Consider the following 16,189-nt stretch of genomic DNA (forward strand, 5'->3'; position numbering starts at 1 on the left):
AAAATGCAAAATGCAACCTTTCACCATCCAGTTGCAGGTGCTGTCGAAGTGTTTTAGGTTAGTTGTAATTTGGCAGTTACGGCACACTTCCAGTGCACTGCTTTGCTTTGGGGAATGTGGGAGGGAGTGAAATCTGTGGCTGGATGTCAGGGAGCAATGGGGACTTGGGAATACTGGTGGGGCAGAGGTCCCAGCTGGTAAAATCCGAATCGGCTCATCACAGGTAAACCTGTTTTTTCAGAGGTTTCTGGCCTGGCCTTAATGCATGAATGAGCTAAAAAATATGGCCATAGTGCAGTGCTGAACTTGTTCACGTTTGTTTTTCCAACCGTCCTTACGTACGTGCAAGTGGAGTGGCCGGCTAGCTGCCAGACTGAGCTTCCAGCCTCAGAGACTTGAAGTTCCTGACCTGTTGTGGAGAAACCAATGGTGGAATTAACGGGCGTTTAGGGGTGGCTTGGTCTAATCTCTCCATCAGAATGGCCTAGAAATTAGTATAAAACTTTTGCCATGTTCAAAGCCAGAAGTGAAAATTAACCTTTGACACGATTTCTCTCTGTTTGAGACAAACTTCCAAGGGCTTCAGAAGGTTCATTTGCTTTTGAAGGTAAAACCTGGGGTTTTCTTCCTTCCCTTGTCTGTCTTGGTACAGCGCCGGGCCCAGTGGAGGCGTGTGTCTGAAGAGCTAGATATTGCTAGTAGATCTATAATACTTGATCTTGGTGCATTCAGCAAGTGAGACGGTGATTTTGTTTAAGCAGCTGCACGCTTCTGTTCAGATAATGCTGTTCTTCATTCCGTGAACTTATTTTTCATAAGGTTATTTTTTGATTTTTGCAGAGTCCTGTCCAGAGGGGTATGTTCTGCCTCTCTGAAATGACCAAATGCAAGGCTGTACCTGGTTGTACTTCAATGACAGTCAGTTATTAAACCATTCAGCGATGTTAATAGATATACCAAGCTGATGTATTAACACTTGTATGTACTTTGAAAGTGTTAATGCAGGTTAAATTCCAGCTGAGCAGTGAGGGAGACCTTCAGTTCCTCTCCCAAGTGTACAGACCTGCTCCTTGGTGCGTCGGCGGCTGTTTCAGAGAGAAATATGCTGAGCTGTCTCGGTGATGGGCATATTAGTTGCAGTGTCTTTATTTGTTAGTGAGACCTTGTGATACATGGTTGGAAAGCGTGCTGCCACTTGAAAATGCGCCAGCCAAGCATCCAGTGCAGCCAATAGTATCATTACTAAATACCCCAAACCATGACATTGAAAGGTAGTTTCCGGCTGCTTGGTTTGTGTTGGCTGTTGGAGGAACAGCTTCATCTCTTCTGTAAGCATTTCTGCTGGCCAGCCCTCACTGGCATGCTGAGGCTCCGCCGTGTAACTCCTGTGTTCGATCGTTGCTTTAGCATGTAGAACCCCCCCAGGTTTGCCTGGTTTTGTGCAGTGTGATTACTGTGTTGTTTAGAACTCAAGAATTTGGGAACAAGTTGCACTCCTAAGACGGGGTTGTTGGTCCTTTGGCTTTTCATGGTGTTGGGAGTGGTTGAAGAGCAAAGCATGTGCATCTTCACTTGGACGGTTTTTCACACCCCTTTCATTGCAGCATACAACTGCAGAGCTACCTGATCTCTACATGCTTTTTTCAGAAGCAAAATCAGATCACCAGAAATGCTAGCTATTCTTAGAGGTATTTCTCTGAGAGCCTTCAAATGTAAAGAACCCTTTAAAACCTCTGCTTTATTCAGCAATTTCTACAGTAATTCACAAGTCAGAGGATCGTGCAAATTCTTTCCAGATTTAGCATCTGCAAGGAAAATATTGGGGTTTGGTTTGCAGTTCATAGAAGGCAAACCTTAGCAGTTTCTTGTCCAGCAATAGCTGGATTTAAGGCACCTCTGCAAGAGGCTGCTGGGAGCCCATGTCCCGAGAGCCTGCATTGCAGAAACGCGTTGGTGGCTTGGGCTGCAGCCGCTGCTCTTTGGGGTCAGTGCAGAAGGAACAGAAACCCCCAGGGAAATGGGGATTAAGTAGCTGCTTGTTTGTGAGACACTAAAATCAAGAGATGCTCGCCTGAACTGTGTGCGCCTGGGGTGCTGGCGGGAAGGGCGGTGGGGAGGCTACAAGGGGAGGGAGGCAGCGGACAGCCTGGCTGCCCACCCAAGCGCCTCTGGAAGGAAAGCTGCTGCCGACTTGTTTAATGATAAATGCCCCTGAGCCACTGACGAGTTACTGATTCAGTGACTGTGAGGCTGAGGATGAAGAGGGAGGCAGAGGGATGATGGAGGGCAATTCCACTGCTGGATCCTTTACGCCTTCGCAGCAGTTCAGTGTTGCTGACCTTGTCGTCATAGTGGTTTATTTTTCCTTAAATGTTGCAGTGGGAATATGGGTAAGAGTATTTCCTCTTGTTCCTTTCTGCTTTCCCTTTTTTAATAGTTATTTTTTTCTTTTCAGGGCTGGCTTTTCTGTGTGAAATACTTTGAAAGCCTCTTTTATTTTCTTGTTGTAGTTTGCGCTTGTTTGGGTATTTTGTGTGTTGTGCTGCATTTGCTCTGTGCTGTTGTACAAACCCTCTGCCTCTTTCACCCCCTATAGAGGGACTCCTGTAGCCTGAGAACGAGCTGGAATCAACCACGGCACAAACCTCTCCCCCGGCCGCCAGTCTGCTGGGTGTCAGCAGATCTGCTGCTCGTCTATTAAAGGGTGCTGAGACAAATGCCCTGTGTAACAGAGAGAGCCCTGGGCTACCCACGGTTCCAGACAAAGGCTCTCCAAAGCCATTTATTCTGCCTTGCAGAAAAATCGTAGCCAAAGCCAGGCCCTATTAGCCATCCTGTCTGCTCGGGATGGCGGTAGGCTGGGCGCATCCTCCATGCTTCCCCCTCTCGGGGTGCCTCCTTTGCTATTCATGGCTCCAGGTACTTGGGGTGGCAGCCGCTGTTCCGTGTAATTAAGCTTGTGTTGCAGAGCTCCCATTAATTATCCAGAGTCTCCTGTCTCTTGGCTTCTTGTCTGGGAGACTTGGGTCTTGGTTTCTTGGGGTGTCTTGTCTGGGTTTGTAGGGAAAGGGTGCTCTGTGCTGATCTTTTCTCCTCCCAGTCTTCGTGCAGGGTGAACAGGAACACGATCAGTGGCTATTTCCTTGCTGGCAGAGACATGGCGTGGTGGCCAGTAAGTAGAGACCTCTGTCCCTCTTGTGAAACCCTGGTCAGCAGGGACACGTGGCACCACTGTCCCACCCAATTCCCTCTTCCACACCCCTGCTTTCTCCACCACGCCCATGCTGTATACCCCCTCCTGCCAGGATTTGTGTCCTCAGAGCTGTTTCCCTTCTTACTGCACGGTGGATGCTAGAGCCCACCTGGCTGTTGGGTCTCCTCGTAGGCTGCTCTGAACTTGGGGAGGGGTCATTGGGGTCAAATGTCTATCTTCACCGGCCCCGTGTATTCCTGGTGGCTTCAACAAGACATGGGTGTCCCAAGGTTCCTTTTTTCCCTCTTATTTTGGTATGATCTTGACAAACTGGTTGTAGGTCCTTCCTGTGTCTGGCCCTGGCTCCTTGCCACAGGGTCACCTCTGGGCAGGGTGCGTGGTCACTGTGGCAGATGCAGCATCGTGTGGCTCCTCCTCATACTCCCTGAAGACAAAGTCCATCCAAACCCACCAGGGCTGCCCGGATGAGCAGAACACGTGGGAGCACTGGTTGTGGGGCGCATGGCTGCCTGGCTCAGAGCCTGTCAAGGTTTTTCTTGCAAAATACATGCACGTCCCTCACCACACGTGGTGTGTCTTTGGTCCCACTTTGCTTTTAGCAGTGGCAGGAGGTCTGCGCTCTGTTGCTCCCGTTCAGACATTGGTTTTGCTGCCTCCTCTTTACCGAGTTGCCCCCTTGGGGCTGAGCTGCTGGGGTAGTACCAAAGCTGGTCCAGCTGGCACAACTGCTGTGCCGTGCAGGGGGGGCCGGCGGCCAGGCACCCCACCTGCCGGCACCCGCAGCGCCTCCTTCCCTCCGCAGATCGGCGCCTCTCTCTTCGCCAGCAGCGAAGGCTCGGGGCTCTTCATTGGGCTGGCTGGGACTGGTGCTGCTGGGGGAATTGCTGTCACCGGCTTCGAGTGGAACGTAAGAAACGTGTCGTGTTATTAAGGAAATTAGTTTCTCGAGCTGTGTCATAGCAGATGGCCCATTTCGCAGCAGCGTCGTGCAACGTCTAGAAAAGGCTTGGGAGGAGCTGTGCAGGGGGTAATTAACACAACCCTGCTAACTCAGCTTCTCCAGCTCGTGTCTAGTGCACATATGGTGAGTTTAGAGTCAACACAAGTCCACGTGCACAGGGAAACGGACATTTCAGAGCACAGCTTCCTAGTCCAGACCCCACCAGTAAGACGGCTGAATAAGTCACCCATTCCCCACTTCCCCACACCTTGTATCCAAAGTCCTTGGGTTCTGCAGCAAAAATACGGCATTTGACTGGTTTGGTGCTCAGGGAGTTAGTGGGAAATGTCTGGTTAGGAGCTGAAGGGCTGAGGGGAGTGGGCTTCTGCTGGCAGGGTTGTCGGGGGGGTCTCCACCATGGCCTCGTGCACCCGTGCCTGCTGTCTGAAGCCATTTGGGGATGTAAATGTGCACTCGAGGGTGAGCCAGGGCTGGGTCAGGGCTGGTGGACGGGGTCCAGCACTGCAGTCAGTGTTGGGCCGCAGCAGGATGAGTGTTTTTTCTGGCTGTGCCATGTTCCTTCTTCCCAACAGGCGACTTACGCTCTTCTGGCACTAGCCTGGGTGTTTGTGCCGGTCTACATCGCCTCTGGGGTACGTACAGCTGCCCTGAGCCTGCTGTGTGGCCCCAGCCAGGTCCCCTGCTCCTTGGAGGGAGTCACCACTGTCCTTTGAGATTCCTTTGAGACTCCTAAGCCCTGCTCTGGGAATACAGCTGTCCCCTTGCCTTCCCTGGGGGAGGGGGCCTGGATAGGGCAGCCATCGCTCTCTTTTCCCCTGGCAGATCGTCACAATGCCAGAGTATCTCCAGCGGAGGTTTGGAGGAGAGAGGATCCGGATGTACCTCTCCAGCCTGTCGCTCCTGCTCTCAGTCTTCACCAAAATCTCTGTGAGTAGCTCCCACACAACTCTGACAAATCCACAACCGATTTCCAGCAATTCAAAGGTCATTTTGGGGCTCAAGCCTTGTGTAGCCAAGTCAGGGGAGAGCAGCTGCTGCAGGATGCTGCAGGAGGGAGCAAGATGAGAGGTAGGGATTTGTGGGCAGATGCTGCCTGCGACAGCAGGTGGGTAGATCCAGCAGCGATGCTTATATCCAGGGGGCCCCAACAGATGTGGGGCAGCGTGTCAGGATTCCCAAACTAATGGTGCACTTGCCTTGTAGCAGCAGTTGTGGGTGAAACTGAAACGTGCTCAGAGGCTGGGTTGCATTGTCTGGGTTTTTCTCTGTGCTCCAGCAGCGATGCTTTCCGGCATCCCTGAGGGAGCTGGCAGAGCTGGGGACTGAACTGGGAATGCATTCATTGCTTTAGGGCCCACGAGTTTTCTGAGGAAAGGAAGCCTTGCTGCAGCTGTAAGATGCCCAAGCCTGTACAGAAAAGTGCCTGGTTTTTAGGGACTTTTCCACAATTTCCGCCCATTTTGGCCTCATTCGCAGTTCCCTGTGTGCAGCCTCTGCTCCTGCTGCCCACTTGGTGACTGTTGGAGAGTTTATCTGAGGTAACACAGCTAAAAAGCCTGTGACACCAAGCCTAGGGCGAGCAGGAGAGCTGGGCACAGACAGCCCTGGGGAGCTGGAGGCAGAGATCAAGAGCGAACAATTCGGAAACAATCTGGAGAAGAAAACCTGCCGGGGGGAGCAATCCTGCACCATCGCCTCTGATGGAGCAGGTGGATCTGACCTGGGGTCTGCTGGGGCTTCTGCATTTCACTGGCTCAAAGAAATATGCTTTTGTAGGTGGCTGGCTGCAAGGAATGTGCTTTTGCATGTGGCTGGCTGCAAGAAGTGGCTGGCTGCAGAGCAGGAGGGCCGGTGCTGGAGCCCGTTCCCCACGGCGAGGCGCTCAGCACCTGCCTCTGCGCTTGCCAGCTCCACAAACACCAGCTTGGCTGGATGCAGCATCGCTCCCTGCACGGGGTTTCTGCCTCCTCCATGGTGGCTTCACAGCCCCGTGCCCTGGGCTGAGCTGCGGGGGGCGCGGCGGGGGGGGGGGGATCTTCTGGATCTCCCTCCAAGGGATGCAGGGGATGGAGCAGCCTGCAAACAGTGCTTGCTGTGCCCATCCGTCAGCGCTTAATGCAAAAGGAGAGGCTGCACACGCCTCGGACAGACCCTAGCGCTGCGTGGTGTGGTGTCCCCGGCTCCAGGAGATCCCTGTCTCATTCCTGGGAGCTGCTCTTTGACCTTGGGCAAGACACTATGCTTCGGGTTGTAAAAGCAGGTTGCAGGGGAGATGACAGCCCCTCCCGTGTTCCTGCCGGTGCAGAGCTTTCAGTGTGGTGGAGGTGATGCTGGTGACTCCGTTAGTGCAGCTGCCGCCCCTATTTCCCCCCACAAAACCGTAGCCTGTCATGCTGGAGGGCATTCTTCTTACAAAACTGATATTCTTTATACCTTTGTCATTTATGGTGTTGAATATCCTATGGCATTTCTTCTGAAGTTAGCCTGGTGGCTCCTGGAGCGCCAGTTCAGTTTGCAAGTTTGGGCTGTGACACTTGGATTGTTCCCTGATTGTTTTAATGTCCAGCAAACCATTGTCACTTACTCCGCTCCTCTGTGCCGCTCGGGAAGGCCATCTCTCCCTTGCTCCTGATGAAGACCCAGGAGGAGCTTGAGAGAGATGCTGGAGCATCTGTGTCTGTGGTGTTGGTCCCCGGGATCTGTGTGAATCCCTGCTGGCATTTAAAAGGAAAGGTTGGAAGCTGGACTAGGATTTCTGGTGGGGTAGCTTGTTCTTCCTGGTCTGAATTTGAAGAAAGAAATTACTGAGGGCTGGTTTTCTTTGAGTCTCCTTCCAGACTGTCACAGATGTCACTTCTCCTACAAAACAGTGCCCTGGCATGCCATGGGGATGGATGTGCTTGCTCCCTTGGGTTTCCAGTCTCCGTGGCTTTGCCCAGAAGGGACGGGTGTCCTACAAATTCATTCTTAGCTTGGGAGACCGTTGTGATATCACCCCTTGCCTAACACCAGATCAACCTGTAGATGACCTCTGCAGCTCTCCTGACCCTTCTCAGCGCAACCTTGTGTTTGGAGCCTGGTGGACACTCCCAAATGCCTCTTCCTGTGCCTTTTCTCAGCCACTGCTGGAGTTTCTTTGGTCTGCTGAGTTTTCTCTGATCTCTGAGTCACGCAGGATGCAACAGAAGAGGAATCAGCCTAATAAGGGGATTATCTTGGCATCTGGCTCCATTCAGGGTGAATCGCACAAACAATGGTTGTTTCCAGCAGCGGGTTGGGGTGAATGTCTGCGGACACGAAGGGTGTCGCCATACTGGCCCAATGTCCCGTCCCTGGTGGTGACTGCAGCCGGGAGCCTGGGAGGAGAGTCTCAGAGCAGTTAAGCAGGACTGTCCTCCCCGTGGGGGTTTTCTTTGGTCCTCACTGGGGGCTGCCTCAAACCCTGGGACTAGCTGGGCTTTTCCTGGCCCCCCTCTCCCTGCAGACACTGTGTTTATGGATGGATCTCTACTTCATGTTCTCCCCAGCTGAGACGTGGCATCAGTGTTGCTCTCTTGGCCCTTCTTTTGGGGCAGGGGGGATGTCAGTCCCTCCTCTCCTGGAATTTCCCCTTTGGTGGACCCCAACCTTCCATGTTTCATGGCAGGGTGCAGCAGGGCAGCCCAAAGTCCCGCTGAGACATGGTGTTCCTCCTGGCTAGGAACACCTGAGGGGTTACACAGGCATCCTAGCCTTGGCGAAGAGCCCCTGGAGACTCCTCTATACCCTGGGCAACTTGTTCTACTGAGGCTTTGGCTTCACCGATTTTTAAATCTAAGCTGTCTCTAAAGTCAGCTTTCATTGGGAAGGCATCAATGATGTTGCGTAAGAACGAGTTTCCAAGTGAGGTCACTGGTGGAGGCAGGGATCTCACTGGATTATGAGGCCTGACTTCAAAGGCTTCTTCTCTCCTTTTACAGTTGAAAGGACTTATTTTATGAATAGGTCATGCCTGGTTTTAATTAGCTTGTTTTTGTATTTGGGATGTCTTATTAACGACTTGGTCACATGCACTTTTATTTTTTCCCACCCTAGCAAAATTACCAGGAAGGGAGGTGGAGATACCTCTGCTTCCTCATAGCAAAGGCTTAGACTCATTTGCAGACGACTGCAAAAATGATTAAGCATTGAGAAAGTCAGGAGAAGCACGTTATGAAATATCTTGTCCAGGGCTGAATCTTCGCAGCTGGCCTCTGTGCAAGAGTTGTCGGAGGAGCAGGCAGTCACAGGGGGCACTGCTTTCTGGCTGGCGCTGAGATGACAAGTGATGGATCCCTCCAAGGGACACTGGGAGCTCCAGAAGATGTCACATGCTTGGCTGGCACTGTGCTAGGGGGGCTCAAAGTATTTGGGTTCCTGCTTCAGGTTGCATTGGGAGGAGATGGCTGAGGGCCCCTGGTTGGGGCTTTGGTGCCTTGTAGCCAAAGCTTGCACTGTGCAAATGGCTTAGTTGTCCTCCTGTGAGGCTGCTTGGTGGTCTCAGTGGTATCAGGCTGTGGCTGGATTGCATCAGAGGAGCCACTGATAGAGGTTTTGGTGTGGTTGCCCATGAGCTGGTTCCTCTTCAGCAGGACATTCCAGGACTGAATTCTCGGTGCTGGCAAGGGCTCTCCTAGAGACATGGCCAAGCCCAGGTGCAGCTGAGGACAGGTAGTGACTCCCTTGGGAATGCCAGGCATGACTGTGGTGTAAAGCCTGGTCCAGATATTGTGGAACAGTCTCTGAAGTAGGATACTCGAGATCATGGTGTAAGTGCTCCTCTGGTTGGTTTGATTTGTGATTTAATCAACCTTATGCCTAACGGTGTGGACTCATCTGCTAGGGAACGGGCTTTCGCCTTGTGCTGAAGCTGGCTGTGTGCTCACCTACTGGGGTTGTGCTGATGGAGCCCTGCTAGGGAACATACACCTTGGCTCTGCCACTGTGTGATCCTGCATGGCCCCTCTCCATCACCTGATGACAATCCCCAGCTCCTCAGGGCGAGCTTGCTGGAGCAGCGCTGGGAGGAGGAAGGGAAGAGTTGGGAGAAGGAAGTGTGATATGGGAAATGGCACCAGTCCTCCACGTTACTAATCCCAAGCGACTGCTCCCACATGACTGGGCAAGAAAGCCCTGCTGTCTAGGGGATGGTTTCTGGGAGGTGTGTGAAGAAAGATGTCAAATCTGAGCTGATGTCTTGGCTGTGGGAAGCTGTCACGGCTCCGGGCGAGGGTGCGGAGCCAGCTCATCTTGCCTTTTCCTGCCCCTTCTGGCCTCGTTTCCTTCTCCAAACAGGGTTTTTGTGAAGATGGCCCAGCCGAGCGCTGGGGATGGCTGGATCTGAGCTGTGGGTGGAGACACGGTGGTGGCATGGGCACTGCCTGCTGCACCACGTCCTTTCCTCCTGCGGCATCGCTGCTCTTGGAGGAGCTGCCCCAGCTCACTTGGAGTCTCTGCTTTACATTTCATTCCCACAAGACCGTGGCCGGGCCTCCCTCTGTGGGTCCGGCCCTCCCACGGGTGGGAAAAGTTGGTAACTTTGGGGTGTCGGTCATCTTGAGGGAGTTTGGTAGCTGAGCGAACTGCAGGCCTGCGCACGCTCCTCCGGGCAGAGGCGTGCTCCCAGCGTCCCTGTGGGACATGGTGCGGGGACAGGAGATGCTGGAGGCAGCGTGTTGACCACAGAGCGAGTCTGTCCTTCTGTGGCCAAGCAGAAACCCCAAGCCTCTTTCAGGGCCTTTGCAAGGGGGGCTGCAAAGGTCAGGGGACACGTTGGAGGATGCATTTGTGCTGGTCCGTGGTGGGGTGTTAGGACTCCTGGGCTGCTGCTGCTTTCTCGGGGCCAAAAGAAGCTTCTGCCGCTTGCTCATGCCTTGGTTTCCCCATCTCTGCAAAACCAGGAGGAGATATTTTTCCAGGGGTGCTCAGCAAAGAGGTGGCTGCTTGTTGGAGCAAGGCTCAGGAACGGCATCCTTGGCGTCTTGTGCTCCACCCTGGGGCTGCCCACATGTGCTCCTCATTGCGGAGGGGCTGCAGAGGCTGCAATGCTGCTGCAGCCCCCAGCGAGCAGGACAGCACCCTGCTCTGCCCCACCAGCACCCACCCGAGCACCGCGGAATGGCTCAAGCGACATGGCACAGAGCAGCCCCATCCATCGCTAAAGGCATGTCAGGTGTCAGCGAGTACCTTGAAAAGTCCCTTCACCCTGGAGGAGGTCTCCTCCTACCCCCAGCAGCATTTTTAGGCTTGCTGCCACCCTCCTGACTGGTCGGACGGGCCAGGCTGTTGAGCTGCAGCTGGGGAGGGGGAGCTGGTCCCTGGCAGGCTCCTTGCCGGCAGCATGGCTGCCAGGAGGGAGAGTCCTGCCAAGCAGAACGTGAAATACCAGCTACAGCCACCCCCGTGCATCGGCCCAGCCGGGGCTGTTGGGGTGCAGCAACAGCATGGGTACGCTGCCTGGGGTGGGGGTGGGCTTGGGCTGCCTCTGGGGAGCACCCAAGGGTGCTGGTGTTCGGGGGCAGCACAGCCCCTCTGTGTGTACCAGGTGCCCCACCTTCAGGGCTCTGCAGAAAGCATGGTGAGATGCCACCTGGAGAGCAGGGCAGTGCCAGTGGGGGAGAGAACTGGGCACGCTTGGGGCAGCAAGGAGGTAGCTCAGGTCAGGGTCTGATCCTGCACAGGGCTGGGTATCTCTGGCTCCCTGCTCTGCTCCCGAAGGCTGTGGCAGCACTGATGCCCTGGGACATCCCGTTTCTGACCCTTACATCCCACTGTCTGCATCCAGCTGAGCCCAGCTCCAAGTGACTGCTGGAGCTGCTTGCTCTGCTCTTTGGGGGCTGGGGGAAGGTGGCCTGTGGCACCCACCTGCAGTGGGGACACGGCCACTCACATGGGGCCCTGGACTGCAGTGCTGGCTTCAGGAGGTGTCCTCCTGGCATGTGCAGTACAATGTCCTCGCTGCACCCACAGTGCTGCCCCTTTCCCTGCCGTGCCCTCTTGCAGGAGCCCTTGGGTGCTGCCTGGCCAAGTGGATGTCACCTGTCCCAGCCCCTGTGTTTCTTCTTCCCCGCACAGACGGACCTGTACTCGGGGGCCCTCTTCGTGCAAGTCTGCCTGGGCTGGGACCTCTACCTCTCCACCGTCCTGATGCTGGTGGTCACGGGCCTCTACACCATCGCAGGTAGGTTGTTCGGCATCTGCTGGCCTCAAATCTTTCTTCTTTGGTTGAACCACACCACTTATGCTCCTGATTTGTTTTGTTTGGTTTGTTTTTTCTCCTGGAAGGTCTTTGGGGATTTATACTAATGGCATTTATATTCTCTTGATGCCTGTCCAGCCAGTATCTGAGCATCCTTCTTGAGTGTCAGCTCAGGCAATGACTCAATGCATGACCTCTCCCGTGTCATTACAGCTTTTCATTTGTAATAACTCCTCCTCCATCATATAGTTAAATGCTTTCTTGTGTGTGTACCTATTTGTCAGAGCAATAATCAGGGCTTCTCCTATTATGGGACTATTACTATGGAATCTACAGTCTGAGTGTCCTTTACCCAACTCGTTTCCCTCCCACTTGCCCTGCCTGCAATTCAGCTTGCTGCCATCCTTCCTGCTCTCAGGAATATTTCTTGCCCATGCTTCCCCATTGTGGGATCAGCTATTCTTGCACAGGGTCAATCTGTACGGCTCTTTTGTGATCTGGAGATGATGAGGTTTTGATGCTGGAGCTGGAGTTGGAAATTGCGGGTTCCCACTCTGAGACCGTGGGACTGTGTATCCCTGCCAGATCCTTCAGTTTTTATTTGGGCTGGGACATTCCCTCCCTGGTAGTGCCAGTGGAGACACTCGGCAGCAAATTCTCCCTCACTATCTCCTCCCAGCCATCCAAATGGGAAACAGTTTAAGTATATCGGAAACATGGTGGATTTTGCAAGACTTTGGTTTTAAGCAAATCCCATCTCGGGTTTTTTTCCTGCCCACAAGGCTTGTTGTGACATAAGGCATTTTGGAGTGAGCTCAGGCAGAGGGTGTGAGCATTGCGTCACCCTGATCCTGAGAACATCCCTCCAAATCCCAGGCATGGCCAGGGAGTGTGCAGCCCTGAATTCCTGGGATGTGAGTCGGTGACTGGAGTTGAAACCGGTTCAGGTTTTGACCCATTTGCTTTAGCTCCGCTACTTTTTAATGCTTTTGTTTATGTGCTGAGTAATTGCTTTCTGGCTAGGTAAGCAGGTCCTGCCTACGTGGGGATGTGGGGCTGCATCCCTCCCGCCCTGCCATCCCTCAGCTCCCCTTCCCTGCCCCGGGTGAGACTGCAGCTGCTGTGGCTATCGGCTGCTCCCCTGACCTTATCTGTGGGGGTGCTGTCACCCCTTGACACCAGACCCACCGAGAGGTTGTTCCCCCTGCACGCTCCCGCTGCAGCCCCCCATCGCCGCAGTGTTGGCAGGACGAGGCTGGTGGCAGGCACATCCCTGCGAGCGCAGGCAGCTTTATTGGAACTTGCTGGGGTTGTCAGCGGGGGCTGAACCATGACAACAACCGAGCGAGCCCGAAGCCAGCGGTGCTCCTGATGCTGTGCCTTGTTCTTGTGCAGGGGGGCTGGCAGCCGTCATCTACACCGATGCGCTGCAGACGCTCATCATGGTCCTTGGAGCCATCATGCTGGCGGTGAAAGGTAAAAGCTGGGACTACACAGATCCTTCTTCCAGGGGGACCTTCTCTCCCCACTTGAGTGGTCTGGGAAATAAATAAAAAGGAATTCAGTGGCCAAGATGTCCAGCAGGACTTTGGCCTATAGCAATCACCTGAAGAATGTCTGTGGTCCCCCTGTGTCCCATCTGCTGCTGTGCTTCCCCTCTGTGCTGTTCCTCTGGGTGAAGATGCCATGAAGCATCCCTCTGGTCCTCCATGTGGGGCTGTCCCCAGCACTGGTGACCTTCCTGCGGTCATCACTGCTCTGCATGTTTGCCTCTAGTCCATGAACTCCAAGAGACTGATGAAGCATTTGACACCAAAGCAGCATTTCCAGTTTTGCTCCGGGAAACTTGCAGCAGCGTTGTGTCGGGCTCTTCAGATGGGATCCCTCTGCACGGGGATGTGCGTGGTGTGAGGGGGTGGCCTGGGAATCCAGAGCCTGGTGCTGTGCTTTCCTCTTGGTTGGGGTGAGCACGGTTCATCACCAGCCCTTTTTAAGCGCTTGGTGCTGTTGTGTCTTGGTGCGTTTCGCCGCAGAGCACCCTGGTGAGGCTGGGAGCTTTCATCAGCCTTGTTCTGCCATCGGGGCTTTGGCCCTGAGGAGCAGGAGGCAAAAAGTCAGGTCCCAGTTCAAAGGCAGGTGTTTAACTACAGAGGAGGATTTCCAGAGGCACTCCTGAAATGATTTCCACCATCTCCTGGAGAAGGCTGCTCAGCAGGTGGGTGGGAGAGACTTTGACCTGGTGCTGCACGGGAGCTCTGCTATGGGGATGGAGCAGCTCCAGACCTGCAGCCAGCCCAGTCCTGCGGCTGCTCCCCTGTGTGAACGCAGAGCTGGCTCCTGGGCGAGGCCGGTGTGCAGCAAGATATATTTACAAAACCCAAATGAAAGGACAGCTACTTCCTGGAGAAGGGACAATAACACCAGCTCCCCCAGCAAAAGCCAGGAGCTGCGGCAGGCAGAGGAGCACGTTGCCTGTGCAAGCAGATCTGAGCGGTGGCTGCAGCCTTTGTGCTGGGCGAGGTGCTGGGGCGGTGCTGAGGGTTGTCTGACGCTGCAGTTGCCCATGGGGCTCGCTGAGGTTTGTGTCTGGTGAGCTTGGCTGGGCCGGAGTAGGAGGGTAGGGAGGCAAGGTCTGGAAGATCCCCGCCAGCAGCAGCAGAGCCCAGTTTTTCTTGGCTTTGCCAACCTGCAAGCGTGGCAAGGTGTGTGCAGGGAGGTGAGGGCGCCCAGGAGAGGGGCTGATCCAGGCGAGCCAAAAGACGAGGTGCTGGTCACACAGGCTTTTTTTAACTCGGGTGTCTGGAGACCTCAGCACCTGGAGGCTGGTATGGCTTGAGGATGCTCGGTTTTCTCCAGCTCTTGCCAAGCTCAGGTAATAAAGGATACTCGCCATGTTTTACCTCGTTCATATCTTCAGACCGTGACAGCTGCAGCAGTGATGCTAACACTCACCTGCTGCACTGCAGCTGCTGCGGACCCCCTCTGCCTGTGCCATCGCCTCTCTGCTGCTGCTGAAGGGATGAGGAAGCGCATCGCTGGGCTCTGGACTCGCCTCTCCCGAGGGAGAGCAGGAGGCTCGTGCAAATCCTGTCGGATGCAACGCTGGGCAGAGCAGCCTTGAGTCTGACAACAAGCGGGTGCCAACCAAGGAGCTGTAGACAAATGACTTTGCTTAACAGAGAGCTCGGTGGCTGTTTCGGCGGGTGGCAGTGCCGGCGGTGGCTCTGCTGGCTCCGGCATCACAGATAACAGACTGTGCCACCCTACGCCCCACCTGGCATCCACCATGGGGCTGTTAATCCCGGCGGAGCCTGCGGGCTGCAGCCTGGCATCCGCAGGCTCAGCTCCCGTTGCCCTGAAGCTTTTTCCCCGCTCTTCCATCTCGGTAGGCGTAGGTGTCGTGACTTGCCGGCGAACACCTTTGGGAAGGGAGCAGGCCCACACCCCCGGGCACAAATCTCCGCTCTCGGTGCTCGCCCTCTGCCTCTGGAGAGCCTTTGTTGGTGCCCAACGCCCATGCAAAGCTTGGGAGTAGCTGGTGCCCGGACAAAGCAGGTGCTGGAGGGAGGCCAGGGCTGCTTGCACAAGAGCGGGAGGAGCTGACAAATGCTGGCTCCTCGTGGCATACGAGGGGCCAGTTTGCCAAGGGGGGGCACAGTGCGTGATGCCCCTTTGCAAGCTCCCCAAAACGCTCAGCTCAGGGGTGCCCTGTGGTGGGGAAAGGGCTGCAGGTCAGCGATGGAAACGGAAGGGCTGCAGGGAAAACAGCTGTCCTCAGGCAGGAGGGGACAACGAAGCGGGGTGGCTGTCTTGGAAACTGGGATTTGCTCAAGCTGGCGCTTGATGGTGATCCCAGCATCCAGCATCTGATGCCTGAGGGATTTGCTCTTGGTCTCAGACAGCAGGGTGCAGGAGTGCCGTCCTGCAGGAGGGCAATTTCTCAGGAGCGTGTTCCCACCTCACGCTGCTGTGTTGGAGGGGGCCGAGCTGAGGGTCCGGACTGTGGCCCATGGGCAGTGGTGGAAGGGATGCAGGATGCAACAGCTGGACCAGATGGGGAATGCCACTGAGGGATGCTTATGGGTCTTGGTTTGATTCTCCCCTCCACGAGACCCATAGAGGCCCCAGAGCCTCCTCTCTTCTCCCAAGCACCTGCAGCTGCTGTGGGTATGGGGGTGCCAATGCACCTCCCTGCTTATCTCCTCCACAGCCACTGCATGGGTGGCCGCAGCACGTGGGGGCAGCGGGGTGGGTGCCTCCCATCCCTCCCTCCTCCAAAAAGCAATGCCTCTGGCTCCAAAATTCTCCTGCTGGAGTTAGCGGGGGAGCTGCAAGGAGCGTTGAGCCAGTGCCCCCCAGGAGCAGGGAGGCGATGGTGGGTCAGGGCAGAGCCTGGGGCTGGTTGGCAGCTGCTGGCAGCTGCGGCGCAGGCAGGAGGAGCACCAAGGCAGCTGCCAAGGGCTCAGAGGCTCGCTTGCTAGGGCTTGTTCATGGCACGTACTCCTCAGGCTAAAACCCAGACCTTGGATCCCATTTCCTAGGAAAAATGCAGTGAAGAGGGTCTTTTTTTGTGTATTGTTTTTGTTTTTACTGCTTGCTGGAGGTTGGGGGATGGAGCTGCGTGGGGGGTGCTGTGGAAGCACTGAAAGGGGTAGAAAACGTTTGGCCGGACACTTGTGCCAAGGCACCTTGAGCTGTCGTATATCAAGTCAAAGGCTACCTAATCTTGCATTTTAATAGTCCTAGGTGAGTTTCCCCTGTTCTGGGACTGGGGAGCTTTAATGAACAGGTTGCTTTT

General features: G+C 54.9%; 1 protein-coding gene across 3 annotated transcripts in view; it reads left to right on the forward strand.

Moving 5' to 3' along the window:
• The first annotated feature begins 2,279 nt into the window (after nucleotides 1-2,279).
• The window catches only part of SLC5A10 (solute carrier family 5 member 10), a 41,354-nt gene continuing 27,444 nt past the window's right edge, over nucleotides 2,280-16,189 (forward strand). For 2 of the 3 annotated variants that reach the window (XM_056334206.1, XM_056334208.1), the window contains exons 1-7: nucleotides 2,280-2,390; nucleotides 3,101-3,172; nucleotides 4,017-4,121; nucleotides 4,748-4,807; nucleotides 4,998-5,102; nucleotides 11,268-11,373; nucleotides 12,787-12,867. In XM_056334206.1, the coding sequence (XP_056190181.1) occupies nucleotides 2,280-2,390; nucleotides 3,101-3,172; nucleotides 4,017-4,121; nucleotides 4,748-4,807; nucleotides 4,998-5,102; nucleotides 11,268-11,373; nucleotides 12,787-12,867 (640 nt within the window). The remainder of the gene's footprint in view (nucleotides 2,391-3,100; nucleotides 3,173-4,016; nucleotides 4,122-4,747; nucleotides 4,808-4,997; nucleotides 5,103-11,267; nucleotides 11,374-12,786; nucleotides 12,868-16,189) is intronic. The other variant, XM_056334207.1, reaches the window with a different exon arrangement.

The sequence above is a fragment of the Falco biarmicus genome, chromosome 4 (assembly GCF_023638135.1).
Source record: "Falco biarmicus isolate bFalBia1 chromosome 4, bFalBia1.pri, whole genome shotgun sequence".
Classification (NCBI taxonomy): Eukaryota; Metazoa; Chordata; class Aves; order Falconiformes; family Falconidae; genus Falco; species Falco biarmicus.